This window comes from Manis javanica, chromosome 9, assembly GCF_040802235.1.
Source record: "Manis javanica isolate MJ-LG chromosome 9, MJ_LKY, whole genome shotgun sequence".
Classification (NCBI taxonomy): Eukaryota; Metazoa; Chordata; class Mammalia; order Pholidota; family Manidae; genus Manis; species Manis javanica.
In genome coordinates, this window is record NC_133164.1 from 104,260,733 (window position 1) to 104,284,898 (window position 24,166).

The 24,166-nt window shown below is 43.1% G+C and overlaps 1 protein-coding gene across 4 annotated transcripts; it reads right to left on the reverse strand.

The window, feature by feature from the left end:
• Positions 1–4,226: 4,226 nt before the first annotated feature.
• MRO (maestro) lies at positions 4,227–24,166 on the reverse strand. 4 transcript variants are annotated; one of them, XM_073213072.1, is made up of 9 exons: positions 24,079–24,166; positions 23,136–23,271; positions 19,340–19,445; positions 12,499–12,598; positions 11,274–11,420; positions 10,545–10,727; positions 9,440–9,595; positions 8,456–8,563; positions 4,227–8,060 (listed from the first exon to the last, which is right to left on the reverse strand). In XM_073213072.1, exons 1-9 carry the CDS (start codon positions 24,094–24,096, stop codon positions 8,007–8,009), a joined length of 1,008 nt encoding a protein of 335 aa, XP_073069173.1. In that variant the 5' UTR covers positions 24,097–24,166; the 3' UTR covers positions 4,227–8,006. The 4 variants fall into 4 exon arrangements, with proteins under 4 accessions (XP_073069173.1, XP_073069175.1, XP_073069174.1 ...); XM_073213074.1 differs by lacking the exons at positions 23,136–23,271; positions 24,079–24,166 and adding an exon at positions 19,759–19,872; XM_073213073.1 differs by lacking the exons at positions 23,136–23,271; positions 24,079–24,166 and adding an exon at positions 19,711–19,869.

Sequence of the window (24,166 nt, forward strand, 5' to 3'; positions counted from 1 at the left end):
ATCAGCAGTTCTTAATATAAGAACACTGTGGGGAAAATGGAAGTTCCTATTGCCAGGATCCTCACCTGATCCTAAACTACCTAATGATTTCATTGGCCTACTGCTAGGCTACTGCTTCCACACCCTAGGCAATGAGCTATTATTGCCTGAGTCACTATATAAAGAGCTCTGCCCAGTGCTCTGGGTGGAGGCAGAGAGGAGGTGGATTATGTGTTTGCACACTGCTGCATGTGGATATGATCTTAGGACTTGGCCTACAACCCTGAGAATAAAACCAGGTATAAATCCTTTTACCAATTGTTATTTCTTAGTCTCACTGAATCCATAGTGAACTTGTCTGGGGCTGACATACCCAGGCAAGACAGACACCTTCTCAAAGAGATGGGCCAAATGTGAAGGCCCTGGCTGGTCTCTAAGGACCCTGAATTCTTAAGAATGTAATGATGGATCAAGGAAGGATTTATCCTAGATCCCAAAAATGAGTTGTCAAATTTTAAGAGCCTCAGAAAAGAGAAAAGGAGAAGAAAATAAAGGAAGGCTGTAATGGGGCTATTAGTTGTAGTGGGATGGAGGTATTTTAAAAGCCAGTCCACTGAGTTTTCTAGCACTTTTTGAAATACAGGTTTCTTGATTAGTGTGTATTTAGAAGCATTTTTCTCTCTGCAGTTTTCCAAACATACTTAGTGTTACACACATACTACAGACATTTGTACCCCACAGATAAAGCATTGAAGTCAAAGAAATATGCTTAAATTTAGGAAGACATGACAGTCCGATGGCAGGAGGAGGTGTAGAGCAATCTAACTGACCACACTGGCCTTCACTGCAGATTCTGGGCCTATGTGGATAGAGCTCATGCTGCTCAATGGTCCTACAAAGGGCAGGGCAGCAGGAGTACTTGGAGTCCTTCAGGCAACCTTCAAACCTACTGCAACAGGCTGGGAGCAACAGTTAGTAGCCAAGCAAACGAGCGGGAAGACTAAACTGAGCAGTAAGTGTTCACTGACTGAGCTTACCTCCAGTGAAAGGGCTGCATTCAAAATAATAGGGAAATGAGCCCAGTGGGCCCCTGGGTTTCAGGGGAAGGTGTTCATAATGGGGAGGGAAGAGTTAAGTTTAGAGGCCAGAAATAATTTTCACCAACTCCGCACACCTACCCTCCAGGAAAACCCTGTCCTAGCCACGCCCTGCCTTGCCATAAACCACCTGTGATGTCCTGCCCACCACCCCTTCCCACAAGACATCACCTGTCATGTAAGCTGTATTGATTCCACCTGATGGAGCCAGAGTCAGTGAGCTAGAAAAGAGGCACTGGCTTTACCGGGGTTTTTTTTGTTTGCTTATTTTTAATGGTTATTTTATGCTTACCGATTAAACACATCTACTGACTGTTGCTTTCATTAGCTGAGAGATCACCATTCAGAGTACTTATCAAATAATTTTGGTAGTAGAAGCCTGAAGCTCACCCCTCTGCCATGGACAGCCTGCCGTTCGCCTCACCAAGCACTCCAGCCCCAGAGGCACTTGGGAGCATAGAAGGTAAGATTTGGACGCTCCTTACAGAGGGAATAACCCAGCCTCTGCCCTCAGACCCCTCCCCATTCTACAGTGTGAGAAGGGAGGTGCCTTCCTTGGGGTCAGATGGGGACAATCTTGCTTCAATGTTGGGGAAACCAGAAGTTCCAGCCTTTCATTTCCCAGGCAGCCTTGATTCTCTGACATGTACGTTTGTATCATGTTTAATAAAAAGCCTGTGAAATCCAAAATGCTGGGCCAGCCCTTCTTTTTCTTGGGAAGGGTAAGAGCAAGGAGGTTAATCCATAGTTAGGTCTAAGCATAGACACGGATCCAGGTAGGGCAAAGGTCTTTTATGATAAAACAGATTTATGTGCATATTCCATTATCTTCCTGATAACTCCCTTCCTTCGTTTACTTATAGTTAATGAAAAGGAGCACTAATAACTAAAATATGTTAACCACCAGAACAAGTAGACTGTGTTTAATACAGGAAATTGTGTTTGTTCCCTTAAGTCGTACCATTTTTGTTTAGGAAATTCAGTTTGTTTGCTAAAGCTGCTCTGACTTAATTTAGTCCAGCATTTTGCGTGTTCTTTGGATTTTCTTGCTAATCAGAACATCTCAGACCCTTGGATTTACTCTTCTTAGGTTTGTAAAGGTTTAGTAAATAAATTGTCACTGAAGCAATTTTAAATCCAAACAGATAAAAATTTTCATTTTTCCCTAACGGTGTCCTAACTATTTTGACTTAAATTGGATTCCAGTATTAAAGTAACTCAAAGGAAGAATGCCAGGTTTCTCACAATTTCTGAATGTTACTCTTCCTACCAGACCAAAACAGTTTGGGTGTACTAAAGTACACAAAATGTATGTATTAAACTTGTAAACTGAACCCTGTCTCACATCGTACCAGGGGTGCCTGTTATCAGGAGAAGCATCCTGATATAAAACAATAAATTATGTCTTTATTGTTTTCATGTTGTTAAGAGTTTTACATATTGATTGCTACTTTTAACTTCAGACCTGTGTTAATATTGTATTTGATTCTTTCCACCCTTTCCCATGTATACAAATAGGCTCCAATAATGAGTGGCTTTCATGTAAATAAGAACACTCATCTGAGGGTAGCATTTTAGTTTACACAGACTGTCTCATTTGATCATCAGAATATCTTGTGTGGCAGCTTTTCCTCCCATTTTACAGATGAGGAAATGGAGACTCTGAGAGGTTATGTGACTTGCTGAAGGTAACTGGCTAGTAAGTGATAAACTCAGGATGCAAAGCCAGGTCTTCTGATGCCAAATCATGTGTCCTTTCAGCACACATGATGTCATATTTGGGAACTGAACATCTCTCCTTCTCCAGGCAGGATCTACCTATCTGCTCATGGGGTCCATGCAAGCATGCTGGCAAGCTCTGAATTTCTGATTGCATTTTTGCTATGGCAGAGGCATATGCCTCTAGCAGCCAATAGCATGGCTCAGGAAATGACATTTTAACTCTCTAATCCACATTTCTGAAAAACATTTCTTCTTACAGGGAGACACTTAGGCCATTACCTGGTTAACATTTGCAAACTGCTGCAGGAAATTCATTAGCTTGAAAGGAACATGATTATAGCAATTACATTTGGAAACAGAGGGTAGAGCATTAATTATTAACAAGAGATGACCCAAAAGATAAAACACAGAATTATGAACAAAGCCGCTGGGACTGTTAGTACAGAAGGAGCAGGGCCCGGTTAAGCCATCTCGGGAGCATGAAAAGGCACCGCTCCTGCTCAGAGCGTTCAGGGGACTCTTGTAAGAGCCCACTGGGAAAGAACACCTTGCTATGATGACTCAGTTTTAATTCTCATTCTTATCAAAATGTATTGAGTCATTCCAAAGCCTATGAGGTGCTAGTTTCACAGTTGGTCAAGGCACCAATTCAGTAAATTCACTTGTTCTTAATTGAACCCCCCTATCGGGCAAGTATCAAAGCTAGTTTTGGGGTCCTGGTGAGGAGCAGGATGCAAAGCTGCCCCTGGGACTACAACCATTCACTGGGGAGAATCAAGATGGCGGGTGCCCATACGACAAGCCAGAATGGGCCTCTCTGAAGACCTGGACAGTATCAAGAGGAGAAGAAACTATCTAGAGAGCTGACTGTGGATGAGGAGCAAAATCAGCATTTCTTGAGCACCTGCTATGTGCCAAGAACTGAGAGAAATATACAGCATTATCTGCTGTAGCACAGCAACTCTGAGGTGGGTTATTATGCCTATTTCACAGAGAAGCAAACTGAGGCTTGGGGGACTGACCTACCCAGGATCACACCAGTAAGACTCTGGCCTCGGGACAGCCCGATTCTAGGTCCATCCTCCCAACTTCTCTCTACCTCTGAAGAAGGGCATTTGGAATCAGCCCAGGGAATGGTGGGTAGAAACGAGGGAATGGAGGGTGAAGCATTCCAGGCAGTAGGTGGTTATTATAAATTATAGGTTATCTATTATAAAGAATCTTCTATGTCAGGCTTGGTAGTCTGTGTTTAACTTGGTAAATAACAGGGGCCTTTGCATATCAAGCCATTTCTCCTCAGTAAATTGGGGTGCCTTGGGTTTATGTAGAATTCAAGGTTTTTCTAAGAACATTTAACACATAAATACAGGAATAAAAGACTAATATGGTCAGACGGAGAGAATTTAAGTTCAGTAACATAAATATACCCATAATCAACCATAAGCCATTTTATTTGTCATCAACAAGTTACATCATCAACAGGTTAAAACAAGTGTCACGGAAGGACAAACTACGGTGAGGGAATGATGACTTTCCAAAGAATATCACTTTACAGACCAATAGGCACTGAATATTTATTTTAACAGCATTTTTGCCTGTGTTTTATCATTATACAAGTAATTCGTGCTTATTGCCAGAAAGCACAAATAGGTATCTGCCCTGCTTACAACAGTATCTGCTAGCTCCCCCACGCAGCTGTTGTTTCTCTTTTTATAACAAATCTAGTGTTTTTTATAATGTGTGGAGCATTCCCTCATTAATCCTTCTATTGACTGGGATTCCACAGGATTCTGTTCACACTGATTCCCAGTACTGATCACACTTAAGATTCTCAACTCCCTTCTTGATCTTTTCCTCTCCTTTCCCTTTAAGAAAAACCCATCTCATGAGCAACATGGAAGCAGGAACCAAGTTTTATGAGTCGCTCTACTCTCAGCACATAGTATGGTAACACATGAACATTTTTTTCCCTTCTTTCGTTCACTCAACTGTTCTATAGCTAGCGTTTAAAATTAAGAAATGTCAGAGCCTTGCCTTTAGGTTGGCATTCAAATTAACCCGCATCTTTTGGGGAGGGAAAACATTACATATATAAGTAAAAGTAACCTGTACATTGGTTGTAAGGAGAAAAAATATGGCCCTATTTATCAAAACGGGTGCCTCCCAAGGAGGAATGACTTCAGATGATTTTTGAACTTTTTTCTCTCCGGTCAACATTCATTTCCTAAGCACCTACGAGTACCTTTGAGGTCATTCCAAGATACAAAGATATACAAAATAGGGACCTGCCTGCAGCAGCCTCAATCTGAGGGGCAGGGGGAAAGACATGTAGGTAAAAAAAACTTTCAAAGGAGATAAAACAAGTGGCGTAAGATTGATAGGATGTTCTGGGAATTCAGAGATGCCAGCTCTTGCCTGATTGAGGGGATCAGGGATTTGACGTAGGTCTTGGATACAGATAAGCGACATATGTGAAAAGTGTGTGTGTGCACGCGTGCGTGAGCACGCATGGGTGGGTGGGGAGGGGATTTGAACAAGAAAGACCAGACTGAGCAGAGGCAAGGGAGCAAAAGAGACCAAGGAGTGTTCGAGAAAGAGAGAGCTTCCAAAATTGACTGAAGCAAAGAGAGTAACAGAAAAACAAAAAAACTGGAAAAGAAAAGTGAGCCCGTGGCTGAGAGCGCAGAATGGCAAACAAGAGCTTGGACTCTATTCCCGCTACTGTTTGCAACTATTTAGTCACGCAGCACATGTTTCTTAGTCATCTGCTGTGTGCTAGGTGTATGGTAGATACAGTGAGACACAAAAAGAAAAACAAGCATCCCTTGCTCTGGCCCCGGAATTCCACGACAGCGTAACTTTCTGTAAGTATAATTTAAACTCAAAAGAGGACTTACTAAGAGCAAAGCCAAAATGGCTTAAAGTCAAATTAATGATGAGGATGGATGGAATCTTTTTCGATTATTTATTCCCAAGGGACAAACTATCCCTAAAGTTAGTGACTTAAAACAATCATCTGATCACTTGCTCACAATTGTGCAGTTTGGGATGGGGTTGATGGAGCTAGCTCACCTCTTTTTCATAGGGTGTCAGCTAGGACAGTTTGCACCACTGGGGTCTGGCTGGAGCAGTCAGTTCATATGCTTGGGCCTCAGACTTCACTGTGGTCTGAGTTCCTCAGTTGTCCTCCACATGGCATCTCCGTGTGGTCTTCCTTCCAAAACGGTGATCTCAGACATTGTCTTTTCTTCCTGACGGTCTGACTTCTTACCTGGCAGCTGGCTTCACCCAGAGTGCAAAAGGGGAAGCTGCCAGGGCTCTTAAAGCATAGCCTAGAATTGGCACAGTGGCGCTTCTGGCACATTCTAATGTTTAAAGCAGGGTACAAAGCCAGCTCAGATTCAAGGGGATAGGTCCACACAAGGATATGAAGATCAGAAGCCGTGATTCATTTGGGGCCACCAAAGTAATAGTCTACCATGAATCCTAAAGTCAAAGAATTCAAGAGCATCTTCCACAGCTTTAATCAACTACAGGGCATTAAGTTCATAGATGTTTCTACTCTAGAGCATGTCACCTGTCTGTTCCACCCAACCCCACCTTTGTGAATCCTGACAAAATGCAGTCATTTTCCACGCCCCTCTCTGATTACTTAATAGAACTGGTTCATATTCTAAACCATCCTTGCAACACAGTTTCAAACAGGCCAACACCTGGGAGGAGAGAGGGCTCTCGGCTCAGAACCATCCCACCTGCTCCTGAGCCTGTGTCACAGCCAAGAGCTCCTGCCCTCTTGTATTCCAGGTTCAAAATGGGAAAAAAGAAAACCCATCCATGCCGGGTTCCTGCTGCCCCTTCTGCCATCTCCCACATCCTCTTCTCCCCTAGGACACACCTCAGCCCCTTATCTGTGTTACATGGTCCTGCACTGGAGAGCTAGGGCAGAAAACTGAGCTCCTGGTTCTCAGAATGATATTATGATTCCCCTATAGCATTATGCCCTCTCATGTTCTCCATTTTCAAAGCTGGACTCAGTTGGTCCAGGAATGGCCCAAATACCAAGTTCAGTGTTAATATCAGAATTTCTTTAGGTGGCACCTGGGAAGTAATCTGGCTGGAGGGAAAATGGGATGGACTAAGATTTTTCTCGAAACTTTTAATGAGTGATGTGGCCCTTACAGAACTAAGATTAATCACCAAAAAATTGATGTAATAGCTAAGAGGTGATTAATAAAATACATACTTAGCTCACAAATCATTTAATAAAACTGTGTACTTAGTACATATAAAAGCAAAAGTTAACTGGGTTAAATAGAAGAGCAGAAACTGAGGGATTTTTATTTGTTTTGTTTTGTACATTTCTTACCACCTGTTCATTATTCAGTAAGGAGACAGCGTCATAAGGTGATTGGATATAGGCTCTGGAAGTCACACTGCATGGGTTTGAATTCTGGCTCCATCATTTACTGAGTCATCTTGGACAAGTCACTTTATTTCCCTGTGTCATAGTTTTCTCATCTATAAAATGAGGATAATAACAGTGCCTTTCTCACAGGGCTTCTGTGAGTATTATATAAAATTTGCAAAATGCTTCATGCCCAATAAATTATTATTACCCGATACATTACCATCAGCCTGAGGTTTTTCAACACATGCTCTATGGATTTTTTTCTCTATTAATTCTTGTTTGGAATGATCTAGGAGGCAATGACTAGAAGATTACAAGAAACTAAAGATACCCCTCTGAACCACCTTCTTGGTATCTTGGCCAACTTTAAATAGATTTTGCCAAGAAAAGGCACCAGGAGCAAATAGCAAAGTATCAATAGCAGGTTTTGAAACGTAATTAAGGCAATAGTTATTCTTCTAAGCCTCAGAAATTAAAAATGAAAGAGGGGACAGAGATGAACTTAAAAAGGAAAAAGCTGAGAGACAAGCACAGACTACGCATACCTTAAATATTTTAAAGAAATATTCTCATCAAATGTGTGTGGGTAGAAAATGTGACATGTAAAAGCAATTGAGAATTTACTTTGGCTATACTTCTGTAATTCTATGGTAGTATTTCTGCCGCCGATTGCTCTCCTAGCATCCCCTCTCCTATTACAATCCCAAGAGGCAAGCAGAAGCACCTGAAGAGTGGAAAGAGGGGGGAACATCAACCCTCCAGCAATATGCTCATGTGGAACCATTTCCCTGCCGCTCTGTTTACAGAATTTTATTTGCGTAGAAGAACTGCAGGAGCTCTGGATGGTAGTAACTCTGAAAGAAATTACCAAAGGTACATGTGAGGAAGGGGTTCAACAAGCCTCTTCAACCATAGAACTTGCAGACAATTGTCAAATGCAGAGCAAGAGGATAAACAATCTTCAGATTCTCAGAGGTGGAGATCATGACCTGTGTTCATCTAATGATCTAAACTGGAACTGCCAGCAGATTTTATGCCTAATCCTCCTCTGGGTTTTGCTTTTGTTGTTGTTGTTTTGCCATTTACATTACAGTAGAGATCAATGACAATTGAAACATAACGGGCCTGAGGCATTTCATGGGGGCAACTCTCTGGCGTGCCGGCCACCTTCTGCTTTAACACCAGGAGCACAGGGACTTCTGCGGGGGGTTGGGGTAGGGGGGGTCCTCTCCTACCCTTGCTCACTCACCAGCTGCCTGCAGAGTCTGGGGTTCCTTTGATCTTCTTCACTCCAGTAGCTGGATTCCTTCCTTTGTCTCAGATATGGAGAACAGGCTTGAAGTGTTGTTTTGCAAGCCTGAGAAAAATAGTATTACCATTTGACTGTCAAAAATACTAGAGAGTTCTGTAATCCCAACCAAGGAAGAGGGATGTACTCCATCTATGGTCTGGAGGCTGCTGACAGTGTGAGAGTGACTTCCAGGAAGTTTGAAAACTTCAACCTTAAAGGAGTTATGCTTCCAAAACGACTGTGTCTATAATTTGGGACTGGTGGGGAAGGCATAGCTCTATAATTTACCGCAGCCCTTGTTATTGTCTCATTCAACATAGTATTTTATGGATTCCTGAATTTAATATCTCTCTGTCTTTCTCCCTCTCTCTCTCTCTCTCTCTGTCTCTGTCTCTCTCTGTGTCTCTGTCTCTCTATCTCCCTCATGTGCACTAACAGAGAGGATAAGTGGTTTGATGGGACCCTTTGCTTTCAATGGTTTTGAGACACTCACCCACTCCAAAGCCGGCCTGAAGTTGAGCCAGCCCTGTTAGGATTTATTTTCTCCAAGAATGAAACAAATGCTCTCTAGTGGATTGAGAAGCCAGGGTGAGAAGTCTGTACTAGGTGCAGTGACAAAAGCTAACTGGCCTGAGTAAATATCCTCATTATGTGGGTACCCAGATGAGATCTGTGCCCCTCTGTCTCCACCCTCCACGAACCTGAGCTTGTTTAGCATTGGCAGGTGGGGCAAAGGCAAATGGGAAATAACTTCTTGCTCAGAGAGAGATCATACATTGAGAAAGCACCTTTTCCAGGATTTACGCGGACACATTGTTAAATGTTCGCGCCAACTGGCAGGACCTGAGGGTCTGGCAACTTAATTCTACAAGAGCACGTCACAGCTCCCATTATGATCAGCATGGGGGCTTCATACAGTTGGCTGGAGTGTCATGGACTTACCTTGGCGACCTGGGGGTTTCTATCCTGTAAATGGATCAAGAGGGAATCTCGTGTCTGCTTAACCTGACTGACGAAAAATTTCTTCCACTTCTGCCCAGCAAAGGCAGCCAATTGCCCAAACACAACAAAAGCAGAATATCTCAGGCTGTCATTCTCCTGTGGGATCCCAGGGAACAAAAGAACAAAACCCAGCACATTACTAAAAGGCACGTGCATCAGGAACACTGACCGTTCTTTGCTGCAAGTTACAGTGTGGGCCGTCAGACCCAGTCCAGAGCACCTAGCTGGCCGGTGGGGCCAGAGTGGAGACGGGCTGAGGCTCTCCCCCAGCAGACAGGAGGGTTAGACTGGGGGATCACGAGGCTCTACCCAACTTCCCAGCTTTTTTCTTCATTGTTTAATGTTTTGGAGATAGAATACATTTATATGGTTCAAAATTCAAAATAACCAGAAAGGTTTATTGTAAAAGTAAGTCTCCTTCCTACCTCTCTCCACCTGCCATCAAATTTCCCTGCCCACAAAGTTATAAGCTTTGTGTGTTATTCCTCCAGAAAATTAAGAAAAAAGAATAAAATATATATTATATAGCACTATCACATTCTTATGTGAATGGAAGCCCACTATCCCACTACTGGCACCTTGATCCTTCCTCACACAGTCCATCTGGGAGCGCCTTCCCTGTCCACACATAAAGGAATTTTTTTCTTAGTTGCATCATAATTCATTTGACCCACCCCGCAACACACACACACAGTTTATTAGTCCCAGCATTCATAACAGGTCCCCTCTCTTTACTTTTGGTCTGAGTATCTCCCATCTGGAGTAAAAGTAACAAGTATGTGTCTTTCCTGACACCTGCTAACTGTCCCTGCTCAGAGTCTGATTGCCTGTGTGTCCACTACCCCTTGAGGGGCAGTGATGGGCATACACTTCATTACATGTCTTCTACAACCTCGGGCACAGTGATGCTTCCTCAGTTAAGGTTTCTTAGTAAATAAGTGAATAATAGAGACCTTGTTTCTGAGCAGCACACCACCCAGAGCCCACATTTCTAATCCCACTTCGATTTTAATAACCCAGAATTTTTCAGAGTTGTGTCACTCACATCATCCAATAAAGTCCTGGTCTGAAGAGCAATGTCAATGAAGAAGGAGCCCAGACCTTTTCCTTGGATCTTGTCCAGGATGAGGGTCAGAGTCTTCAAGCTCTCATGGATGACTTCAGAACTCATAGGGTCATACAATCCATGCACCAGCAGGTCTAGGATAATTTTTCTATACTTTTTCACCTGTTGTCAAGGTTTGGAAATCATTACGAGCACAGGAATTGCTCCCCATGAGTTGAAAGGCAACTCCATTTCTAGTCTTCCAATAACTCAGGGCTTGGGCTAAGAGACCATGGCTTTCTTCAGGATCTGCCACAACAACTCTCATCAAAACACACATGCTTCCAAGGAAACTGCAAAAAAGTAAGCTGCCTTATCATGAAGGCCTCTGGGAGCTGAGGGTGTGCAGCCACAAGAAAACAGGGATCTTGGTCCAACAGCTGAAAGGAATTTAATTCTTCCAACAGCTACAAAGCTTAGAGAAGGACCCTGAGCTTCAGAAAGGAATGCAGTGGGGCCCACACCTTGATTGTGGTTTTGTGAGACCCTGAGCAGAGGACCCAGTCAAGTATACCTGGACTCCTGACCCAAGGAAACTGCAAGATAATAAATGAGAGGGTCTGTGGCCATCAGTCACACAGCAATGACTACCTAGTACATGAGGCATCACATCCTGGTCCTGGGGACTCCAGGTACAAGGACTGGCCCAGCACCACCTGGCCTTCCTACCTTGTCTGGGGTCTCACAGGCTATGGTTCCAAGGTCCATCATTGCCATGTGACGCTTTTTAGCACTGGGGTCCTGGGCAATTTTCACCAACGTGGAAAACATATTCTTCAGAGGCTCCTTCTTCTGGAAACTTAAGTTCCAAGAGGCCTGAGTGGGGAGTTAAAAAATGTATTGATCTGGGAGTGTTCAGAGTCTTACCCATCCTCAAACCCAATTCTGTGTTGCCCACTCAATCTTACCCCTTCTTTCTCCACCTGAAGATGCCTGATTTTTGCCTGAAATGTATTAGTTTGGGCCACATAATGAAGAAGCTGATGAAGGAAGAGGAAAGGGGTAAAGAAAGGTAGTGCACAACTGGGCTGAGGTAGGTTTGGGGGATATGGAGAGAGAAGCCCTCCAGAGCTATTGAGGTGTGATGGGGCCAAGAGGAAGGCGGCTTTAGGAGTGTCGATGTGAGTGAGAATAGGGACCCTTCCCAGGACAAGGTGGCTAAATTCACAGGTCAATTCTCAGTACTCACCTAAATCGGTCTGTAACTGCATTTGACACAATTAGCAAAGCTACCCACATTTCAGGGCACCTGAAGGATGTCCCACCCCTCAATGCACACGTCTAAGCAATTAAGATTAGGCAAACAAATGCACAAATAATGCAAATTGGGAAACACTGTGTAGCTGACACAGAAATCTATACTTCAAGGACTAAACTCTAAGTAACTGAAGGACAAGAGATGGGTCACCTCTGTAGTGAGCATATGCGCCCTCATACCAGGAAGGCCCAGGTATGCTGCATATCACATCACAGGACATGGCAACATGTGTTGGAGTCAGAACATGTTCTGACTGCATGTGTTTGACAATGCAAGGTCTAGACAAGATCCAAGAAAAAGCCACCTCCCCACCATCCTTAGTAGTGGGGATGCTGGCAACTGAACCCACAGCCCTATTTAGTGTTTGGTGATGATTACCAAGTCTCATCATTATTTCCAAATATTCATTGCAGTTCATTCTATATTTTTACTCTTAAGGTTGCAGCAAGCTAAATTCTTCTCCACTCATCTTCTTACCCTGTAAACATTCTATCCATTTAAAAGAACTGTCATCAAACCTTTTTCAGAACAAGGAACCTCAGAGGAGGCAGCACACCTAATGCAGACCAGGCAAGCACACATGTTACACAGAGGCTGCTGGGAAGGGACATTTGTTCATGACATTCTCAGTCAAACCTTGGAAAAGAAAGACATCACTGATGTCCTCTTCTTCTTGGGCTGGACAGTGGGGCTGGGGAGGCGCTGGCCCAGTATTCTCTCTGTTTGTTCCATGGAACTAAAATAAAAACAACAAAACCATCATACGAGGCACAAACACTCTTCAAAGCCTCACCATTCACAAGCATCAAGCACCATTATATTCAGCACTGTGCCGGGGTAAGAATATAAAGAAGTAACACCTCTGAGGCCTGTCCTTAGAAACCTGTCACCATGGTAAGAAAATGGGACTGTCATGTCAAAAGATAATGAGCAATTCAAGGCAGCCCAAGAGGAATCACACATGGGGGTCGAGACAGGCTGGCCCTGGTTCTCATTCCATCTTATGCCTTCTTGTAGCAGAATCACCAAAGACATAAAATACAGATTCAGGGCCCCACCTGCAGAGATTCTCATGAATGGAAGTAAAAAGCAGCCTGAAATTTTGTGTTTTGTAAAGTTCCCCAAGAATGGCAATTGGCATGGCATTTTAGAGAGGATTTTGATATTATCTCTTACAATTTTAAAATGCATACAGCTTTCAGCAGTTCTTTTGTCCTCCAGACACATTGGTACATCATATGCTCAAAGATATGCATGAAGGACAGGCACCACAGCTGTAATAAACAACAAATGTCATTTAATAGTTGTAATATAAATGACATATATTATAAGTATACAACTATAGGATAATTCCTAGGCAGTCATTAAAGAGAATATTGGGCAGATCTACTATGCTAAAATCATCTCCAAAAATACTGTTGAAGGAAAAGTACAAAGCAGTGTGTAAATATGCTGCCATTTGTGTAAAAACAGACTGAGGGAGGGAACTGTATATGTACATATATGCTGGCATATGCAGGGAACAGGGAAACATGTACAAGAAGCTTGTCTCTCAGGTAGAAGGAAGACTTATTTTTTCATATTTTTCCCATATATGCAGTTTGTAATTTTACCATGTGCATAAGTTATTTAAAATATGTATTATAAGTAAATATAGCTCACAAAGTGATTCTGACCTACAGCCTGATTTGAGGCTCACTGGTATAAACTAGGACTTCTGAGATTTTAATGTGCACTAGAATCATCAGAGGATCTTGAGAAAATGCAGACTTGGACCCAGGAGGTCTGGGTGGGGGCTCTAGATTCCGCCTTTCTCGTAACCCCCCAGTAGACACCAATGCTGCTGGTCCCAGGACCATGCTTTGATGGCGAGGGTATGAAGTTAAGAGCTACAAGTTTTAAGAGAGAACTGTGGGCTGGAGAGGCTGGTAGAGGCCTCCCAGGATGGAGCACAAGGTAGGCTTGGAAGGAGAGGCAGATGCCTATTTGACACACTGGTATTCCAATGAGATTCCATGTAATTGATATCATGTTAGTACCATTAAAAATAGGAGTTTTAAAAAATAAGGTTACACAAGTACTGGCGAGGATGTGAAAAAAGGGACCCCTCCTGCACTGGTGGTGGGAATGTAAATTGGTGCAACTATTATAGAAAGCAGCATGGAGGTTCCTCAAAACACTAAAAAAATAAATAACCATACAACCCAGTACCTCTACTTGTAGGAATTTCCCCAAAGAAAACAATCTCTTATTCAAAAAGATATGTGCACCCCTATGTTAACTGCTGCATGATGTACAATAGTCAAGGTATGGAAGCAACCTAAGTGTCTATCAATAGATGAATGGACAAAGAAGATGTGGTACATATACACAATGGAATATTATTCAGCCATAAAAAATAAAGAAATCCTACCATTTATGACAACATGGATGGACCCAGATGGTATTATGCTAAGTGAAATAAGCCAGGCAAAGCAAGACAAATACTATATGATTTCACTTATATGTGAAATGGAAAAATAAAACAGCACAATGAACAAAGCAGCAAAAGACCCTGAGTGGTGACTGGTGTTACCATGGGGGAGGGTTGGGGTACAAGGATAAAATAGGTGAAAGAGATAAAAAGATACAAAATCTCAATCATAATATCAACTAGTCATAGGGATGGAAGTACAGCTTAGGGAATATAACATCTGAAACATCTATGGTAACAGTAACTACACTAATTGGGGTGAGCATTTCCTAATGTACATAACTGTTGAATCTCTGCATTGTATACTTGAAACCAATATCATATTGTATACCAACTATACTTCAAATAAATTTTTTTGAATTAAAAATGAAAAAAGTAAGGTGACAGGAAGTAGTTAAAGACAGCTGTGAAGGACTGACTGCTAAAGAGAATAGTTTCAACTATTTTATAGATAAGCGTGAACCACTGAAGTCTTTTTAATTGAGGTGAAATCCACGTAACATACGATTAACTATTTGAGCAATGTTGTACCTCTATCTAGTCATAGCACTTTTTCATTACCCCGAAAGCAAACCTCATACATATTGAGAAGTCACTCTCCATTGTACCCTCTCCCTCAGCCCCTGACAAACATTAATCTGCATTCAGTCTCTATGGATTTACCTATTCTGGATATTTCATGTGCATGGAATCATACACTATTGTAATATTTGTGTCTGGCTTCTTTCTCTTGGTATAATGTTTTTGAAGTTCATCCATGTTGTACTTTATGTTGGTACTCCATTCCTTTTTATGTCTGGATAATATTCCATTACATGGATATACCACATTTGTTTATCCATGCATCTATTCTCACCTCTGGTTATTGTGAATAGTGCTGCTGTGAACAGGGGTGTATAGGGATTTGTTTGAGTATCTACTTTCAGTTTTCGGGGGTCTATACCCCGGAGTAGAATTACTGAGTCATATGGCAATTCTATGGGTAACGTTTTCAGGAACCACCCAAATGTTTTCCACAGTTGCTGTACCATATTCCATTTCTATCAGCAATGTGCAAACATTCCAATTTCTCCACATTACCAATAGTAGTTATTTTCCAGTTTATTATTTATTGGTATTATTATAACCATCCTAGTGGGTATGAAATGGTATGTTATTGTGGGTTTGATTAACACTTCCCCAATATCTACTGACATCTGTTTGTGTGCTTGTTGGTGATTTACATGTCTTTTTCAGAGAAATGTCTATCCAAATCCTCTGCCCATTTTTTAATTGGGTTGTTTATCTTTTTGGTTTTGATTTGTAGAGTTCTTTATATATCCTGGATAGGCCCTTCTCAGATATATGATTTGCAAATATTTTTTCCCATTCTGTAGTTTGTGTGAAAAATTGACATTTAAAAATGGAATTGGAGTGGCCATTGCAGAGAAACTGCCTGCAATCTCTGTTGAACTGGGTCAAAATCTTTGGACACAGCAAAATGGCAGAAGAATAGACATCCTGATCACAAGACTGAGAGTTGTGGGCTTTCTGAAGGCCCAAATAAACCCCAGAAAAATGTACCCCCACCAATTAGCAAGATTTCTCTGTATGAGTGAAGTTATTTACATAAGCCTTACGTTAAGCCAGTGGTGCTCACGGCTCAGCAGGCATCAGAATCATCTGGAGAACTTGGTAAAACAGTTTCCCAGACCCTGCCCCAGAGCTTCTGATTCTGTACATCTGAAGCAGGGCCCCAAAATCTGCATCTCTAACAAGCTCCCGGGTGATACTGGGATGCAGCTTGTCTGGGGACCCCACTCTGAGAACCACTGCATAAAGAGAAGGAAGCCACAGTACGGTGATGCCACTCCTCTCCAAAATGAAGGGATTTAAAAATTCACACTGAGCCTAAAAAACATGCTTGGTTGTTTCTTTGGGGGGTTTTCTGCAACACAACCTTCTGTTTCAGTAGACCCTGCCCCTCCTCGGGTTGAATGCTCCGTTTCAGAGCTGACAGGTGCCTGACAGTGGGTATGGAAAGCTTAAAAGAAGCAAAGTTCTCTCAAGCTGAGAGCCGCTCCCCAAGGAGGGCAGAGGCCTCATTATAAAACAGCTGGTACTCTGTTCTGAGGCATAAGAAAATCATGCCAGCAGCCCTGTTCCCTGTTCTTTTTGCAACTTCTCTCACAGGATTAGCATAGCAGCCAAGGGCTCTAGCCATTCAAGGCAGCTCCCCAGGCTTCAGAAGCCAGCCTCTAGCCCTGCCACTTCTTGGTAGGCATGTCCAGAATTTAAAGTCATGGAAGGCTCTTAAGCAAGCAAAGTAAATGAGGGCTGAGCGCTCTATGGGGAAGATTCAGCATGTGGTTAGAAAAACACACAGAGCTCCACCTCCAGCTCTCTGCTCTGCTAGCAAACCCCTCCCTATCATCACAAGATGAAAACTGTGATCTAGTTCAATCTCACAGGTGGTCAGGGCTCATCTCAATCTCTGGTGCAGGAAAAGCAAAGCCTTTCTCACGGTGTTGGCCAGGCCTCCTACCTCAGAATCCCCTGGAGCACTTGTCATAACTCCAGGTCTGTCCCATAGCCGTTGGATCAGAATCTCAGGAAGCACAGGGCCTGAGCCTTGCACTTTTTCACAAGGTGCCTGATGACGCCATACACCCGCTGGTTTACAAGAACCTTTGCACTGGAAATTACATGCCTTTACAATTAGCATACTCCACAGACCTGAGGCCAAACTTCAGGAGAGGCCCTACCAGTCAGGGGAGTAGCTGGGCCAAGAAAGAGGGCGTCTGTGCCTGTGCAGAGAACAGGGATGGATGTACATGTTTGTGAAGCATATTGAATTTCTCTCTCAAAATAAAATTAAAATCACATCAAGCTGTACAAGCTATAATTTGTACTCTCTGCTTGGATACTATTCTTAAATATTTCCCTTAAAAAATATTAACAACAAACAAAGTTAATTCGGGGTCACAAAGCCCCACACCTGGAGCCTTGTGTCTCTTGGTCCTGCAGCTTCTTAAAGGGCTCCCACCACCCTCAAGGACTCCTGCCTGCCTGCCGTATCCTCTCTCCTCCTTTCTGAAAAAACTAAGTCCTTTAGGTCCAATCCAATCAAACAAAAGGATAACTTCCATCTGTTGCAATATGGGATCTCAGAGACAAGCATTTTAAGCAAACTACGAACAAACATGGTATATGGATTCAGAGATTTCTTGGTGTTCTAACTCCACCTACAAGCCCACTCACCCACAACAGCTGCACCTTGCTAAGAGGGTTAGGTTTTTCCAGTGAGGTGCTCTGGTTATCACTGGGACCTAGTCAGTGTGACTGAGTCTGGGAGGCCCCCTGGCCACTTTGAAGCCAGAGGCATGGCTCTGCTTGTATACATTCTTCAACAAATGCTTTTTCCTCGGGAAGTCCTTCCTGTGTGCCCTAATGCCCTCAGTTTTCACCATCCCCAAGACTTTGGAACTTGTCTTCATTGCCCTCATGATTCTACTTGCTCTTCCTGAACAGACGTGGATTTGGCATGACTCCAAAGACTACGCTGGGCTTCATGCTGACTCCCAGAAGCTTTTGGAAATTTGAATGCTGCTGACTCAAAATATTAGGTTGAGGGTCAACAATCCTTTTATTTATTGAAGTCAAAGGTATATTATGAAAATGAAAATTACAAAACACTTTGATCTTGTCTATAAAATGAGGGGGATAAACTGTTAGATTCCTCATAATCCTTCTAACACCAAACTTATTAATGACAAAAATAATATTAATTGCTTCCATTTACTGGACACCTTATATGCTAGGCACTATATTTACCACTTTGCATACACTGCAGGTGAAGCTGTTTCAGCTGACCTATGCTTAACGAACTTCACAGGTTAACTTTATTCTCCAGGTCCTCTGTGGATTGTACCAACCAATGCTTCTAGCTGGTAGTACCCACTCCTAACTTCTTCTCCTCTAGTCCTTATATACTTATCAAGAATCAGTTTAGGACAGCTGTACTTATTGTAACTGTGGAATTTAAATATTACAGAAACTGAGGAAATGTGAGTATAGAAAGAAAGGAAGTTGTTTCTATGAAAGCAAAATGGAATGTTTTGTAAAGATTCCATAATGGAAATCTGCTGAAAAATTGCTAATTAGAATTAGTGTGGACAGGAGAAGTTTGGAAAAATACTACTGGAACTGGAATGATGATGTAGAAAGTGATTTTACAAATGTCTTCCCAGATGTCTTCAAGTTCTTACTACACTGAAAGAAACGAAAAGTAGATGACGTTTTATGTGTGTGGCTTATGCAAGAAAGAGAGCTCAAAAAATGCCAACTAGTGGATCCATATGCAAAGAAAAGACCATGGCCTCACATCTGAGTTTGGGAAATTCTGTATTTCAAGGTAAAATACTTCAGGTATGTACCATCTTTTATAATTCTCTGCTTTAACCAATTTATTCCATCCAAAATCCAGTCCCAATCTCTGAAATAAGAGGTCTTTTCTGAATTTCATTTCTTCACAATAATCTTGAGAACTGCTTTTAATTATGCCCATATTAGAGAATGGCATAGAGTAATGTATACAACTCGTCCAAAGTCAAATAGGTAGTAGAGGCAGAGCAGAGGTCCGGACTCCGAATCTGTACTTTCCATCGTCATGTTCTAAGCTTATAACCTTATTGCTGATCAGGTAAGGACACCATGTGGAGACATTTTATGTGGAAGTGTCTTCAATGTGGAAACCAAGCATCAGTGTCTTCCCGTCAGTCCTCTCCCATCCTAAAGCTTTCTGATTACTCAATATACTGATCTACAGTCCATAGATATTGACACAGATGGATTGGCATAGTTTGTGAAAAGAAAAACTCTTGGTTGCATGGTTAGCATTGCCTACTTCAGGTTTACGAAGAGAACGTCAACTCCGATACCAGTGACCAGGGTGACAGTCTGGAAAGGACTAGGAGCCCCAGTGGGCGGCGGCTTCTCCCCGCTGCCGGCGCGCGGTGGTCTTACCTGGGCGTCACGGTCACGTGCAAGGGGCGGCGGGGCGGCGGTCGCGCGGGTCCCGGGAGCCTCCGAGGGCTGCTGTTCTGGGGTGGCAGCTGGACGGGATGAATTCCTAACATGAAGAAGGGAAATAAGAAGGTGAAGCAGGGTCTGTGCAGGATTACCGGTCAGCACAGAGTTTTGGAAACTGAGAATCATAAGAGGGGAAAAAATTGAGATGGTATTGGGCTGGGGGAGGGAATCGCCCTCAAATACCGACAAGGTTGTTCCAGGTAAGCACGGCATCAATGGTGCCCTGCACTTCCCCAAACTGTGAAGTGTTTCCCCCCCTTCCCCTTGCTGTTCCCCCCGTACTCTTCCCTCCTGCCGAGTCTCACCCACACTTCCTAAAGAAAGGACCGCAATTCTGAGGCTCTTCGCCTCACCAAATGCAGCGGCTCTGTGCCCTGCGCCGCCACTAGATGGCGGCATCACTCAATGGACGGGATCCAGGCTTGCCCTGCCGTAGAGGTAGAGCTTTCTGCCATTACGCTGTTGGAGCGGCATTTAATCTAAGGCTGGGACACTGTGTTCCAGGCCAGACTGCTTCATTGTGACCGACTGGTGCACCAATAGCTAGAGTCGCAACTGCTGACGCCCCTTTCTGCTCAACAAACACCGTAGGTCCTGAAAGGACAGACTTCAACTCTCAACAATTTAAATGATTTACTGGTAAAACAAAACAATTCTTTGGGGTACAACAGTACTTGGAGAATTTGCAAGCCTCTCTCGTTCCATCATGCCTCCTCTCCTGGACTCTCCAACCACATGCATAGACCTATTTATCAATAATTATTTATTGTCCGGCCCTGTGTTGGGTAGCATGGAGGAAAATTATATTTTCAAAGCCCTAGGAGCAATTGTCATGCTAATAGATAACGTTTATTGACTATTTATATGTGCCAAACATGGGGTAAGTATTACATAGACTATCTTGTTTGATTCTTACAACAAACCTGAGATAAGTGCTCTTATTATGATCCTCATTTTAAGGATGGGAAACTGAGCCACAGAGAGATGACTTTCCAAAGGTCACACAGATAATTGGTAGCAAAGCAGCATTCAGCCACAGGCAGACTAACAACAGAGCTTAGACTCTTAGCCACATGCGAACAGAAAAGTTTGGGAAATACAATTAGGAGAAAGGTAGACAATATAAACCAGAGAAGGACAATAGAGTGGAAGGCTGAAAGAAAAAAGTGGAGGGAAAGAAAACTAATACTCTTGAGAAAAAAAAAAGAATGAGCCTGAGACCCACCTCTCTTTGGACTGGCCTACAAGGGCACCACTGGTGACCCCTGGGAGTGCAGTTCCAGCAGTGACAGAAAGGAAGCGAGATGGCAAAGCTAAGGGGCTACGTGGAAAGAGGAAATTGGGCTGTCTTTCTGCAAAAGGAAGGCAATAAATAGACCAGAAGAGACAGCAAGGTCAAGCAAAGGCATTTCGGTCTCCTTGGGTGTTTTTGAAATAGTATAAAGCCTGGGCATGTTCAAAAGCAGTTCCGAGGGATCCCTGGGTGGTCACGAATAGTAAACAGTGGACTAGGAAGAGGAAAAAGTAAGGAAGAGATAAGGGCACAAGGCAAAGGGTCAGCTCTGGACAGGAGGAAGAGAGATGCCCCCTTTTGTCTGAAACTGGAGACAGCCACAGAGATGGAGATGCAGCAACATTAGAGTGAGCAAGATGAGCAACTTCATGTCTTCCAAATTAGCCTTAATCTGCTCAGTAAAACCAGAATTGAGTCATTTGCCAAGAGGGGGAATAAGACTGAGGAGGACATATTCTTATACTGAACTAATAATCCAAGTAGTGCTTCAAATGCCCAAAAAGCAGATAAAGTTAAACCTCAACAGAGGCACCGGAGAAGGGAAATGTGCACAGCAAAGTGTAAGGATTCTCTGCCACTCTCACTGGTGAACCAGGACTGAAACTTACCCTCACTGTGTGCACAGAAACAGAACAGATACACTACGAGTGACCCCTAATGTCTAAAGTTTCTTTGTATTCAGATTTTAAGACATTTGACAGGAATCGTGTCTTCTTCATTTGCCAAATGGGAAAACTAAAATACAGACGGGTTTTCTAGTTTGGCTTTAAGCCTCAAAGAAAATTAGGGGCAACACCAGAATGGGTACCCAGGACTTTGCCAACTTCAGCACTATTAATTCCTCCCCACAAAGGGCATGCATATAGCTAATGTCCCCAGAGGTTCCCAGACACAGGACAAACCAGGACATAATGCCCAGGAAAACTAAGATTCTCCCCATGCAGCCTTAGGACACCACACATTTCTTCTGGGAACTAGAGGGGAAGTTTCTTTGGTAATTTGATTGCAACATATTGCTATACTGATGACACGATGTCCTTCACACACCATAATTGTTTAATTTTATTGTTTAACAACTCTTCATTCTCAATTGATATTTCCTTATAGTCAGATGTACACTGGGTTTGATGCAACTAGAAAAATCAAAGAGGGTAATTATTTAGTCTGCATTACTGATGAAAAGTCCAACAGACAGAACTAAGTCAATCAACAATTCACTTTGGATTTAGACTTGGGAAAAGAGGACAAATGATAGAGGATCAAAATGGTTTCTCTTCAGGGTCAGATTTTCAGAAAAACCCTCCCTCTGTGACTGCATTGTCTCCTCAAAGGGATGGGTTTAGTTTCTCCCCCCTCGACTTCTTTCAGGAAATAGCCCCAGGTCAGGGAATTTGATTTTCACTGCCAAAAAGAAACACAGTTGGCTGCTTGCTCGGCCACACGTGGCAAATACTAACTTCTCATTCATTCATTCTGCACCCTTCCAGTGTTCTTTGCGATCCTACTTTCAAAGAGGCAGAGCAATCAGCGGGTGGCAGACACTCAGACTGCGCTCTCCAGAACCGACCGGGGGAGGACGTGAGTGTGCGTCCCTAGCAATGGACAAGTGGAACAGGGAGGAGTGGACAAAGAGTGTGGTGCCGAAGGGCAGTCCCTCAGGATATCCTCCACAGGGGAGGGGGCGTCTGCACCTGAGCTTAGCAGGCACGCACAGAGAAGAAGGGCTTTCAGGACAGGCACGGGGTCCAGCTGGATGACCCCGGATGAGCCAATTAACCTTGTGCTCCCCAGATTCTCCCATGAGCTTCCAGTACCGATGGCAGAGCCCAGAGCTGTGTCAAGAGGACATCCTTTGGGAGACCCTTCTCAAACTTCAACCCCCATGGCTTCCCACTCTACTACATGTTGGGTTTGTTTTAATGTAAAAGCAATGGTCTTTTTGTCTCAAGTCTTTGATTAAAGTTCGTGCCACAAGGAGAAACAGTGGGTTTATCCCTTGGCTTCAAATACCCTCTTGGCAGAGGAAAGCAGGAGCCCCCCCAAATACGCTTCTGGATTAACGGAGTTTATTATCAGATTAATCCGCACACAAACTCCTCCAGCCACATTGAGATGATCCTTCCTGGAAGAGGAACAGATTAGTAGACAGCAGAAAATATATACCAGAAGAAACGGAAGAAGCAAAAACTTATGGTCCAAGAATAAATTCAACATAAAATAAATGCAAGAAAAAAACTCAAGTTTAAACATCCTTCCTGTCTGAGATATTAATTACCCCACACCATCCCCCAAAACCCTATTTACAAAAGAAACCCATAAACTTATATAAACATTTTCCTGCCTAACTGGTTAAATTTATAGTAATCCATGAACTGTGTCGAGCTACAATGTTTAATAGAATCCACTGAATCCAGAGAATGTTCTGTGCTGTCTTACCTGAACTAGGCAGTGAGGAGCCCATCAAGGCTGGCTTCTGTCTCCCAACCCATTTCGATGAAAGGCGAATGTAACTAATCCCAGGAACATCACTGTCCCTTAAATGAGCTTGGGGCCGCTGTAACAACATTTTGTCCTTGAAGATGAAACATAGAGCAGATTAGAATTTTACCAAGAGAGGGAAATACATAATAAGGCCTTTTAAGGCTATCTACCCCTGATAGTTGCTAGAGATACATTTCAGGCCATTGAGTTTTGCAAACTTTGAGAATTCTCATGTCAGTTTCCTATTTCTGCAAGGGCCAGTGAGAAAGCTATGTATGCGTCATTGTTGAAGAGAATTGGATCAACAGACAATACCGGAAGAGGCCAAGCCAACGCCACAGACGTGACCATCTGTCATTTTGTCCCTGTCTTTAATGGCCAAAGCATTCTTAGGCTATTTGTCACTTTGTCCTAGGAGGGGGGGTCATTTGCAGCATCTCTGGCAAGTAGGAAAACTGAGGGGCAGGCAGGGTCGGGGTGGGGGGAACTTGCATAAAGTCTCAAAGGGAGTTGATGGGACTGTGGTCAATGTGTTTGGCTTCCCCTCCTGCTTTGACCAGCCAGAGCTGTTCCATAGATTCGGTTGATCACCTCTGCAGACCATTCTTATTCTCTACAGCCTTCCTTTCTCTCGCTCCTTTTACCTTTCCTCACCTGTTTTCTTCTTCATCCTCTCCTCCACCATCCTTATCTCCAGTTTTCAAGGACATTGCATAATATGTTCCATCCTCTTAAACTAACCATAGTCTCAGGATTGCATTTACTTTCCCTTCTTTTTTTTACACTGAGAGTCGAGTCCCATGGAGTCACAAATGTGCAGGCATCGTATGTCAGTAAGAGTGATGTCAGGCACAGTTTGACCAACAGAACAATACACCCATGTCCAAAAGCACTTTACCATGTGTGTGGCTGTCATGAGAGATCCAGTCTGTTACTGGGATGGCTGACTCTTCATTGAGGGGCTGGAGAAGACTATCATAATGGGC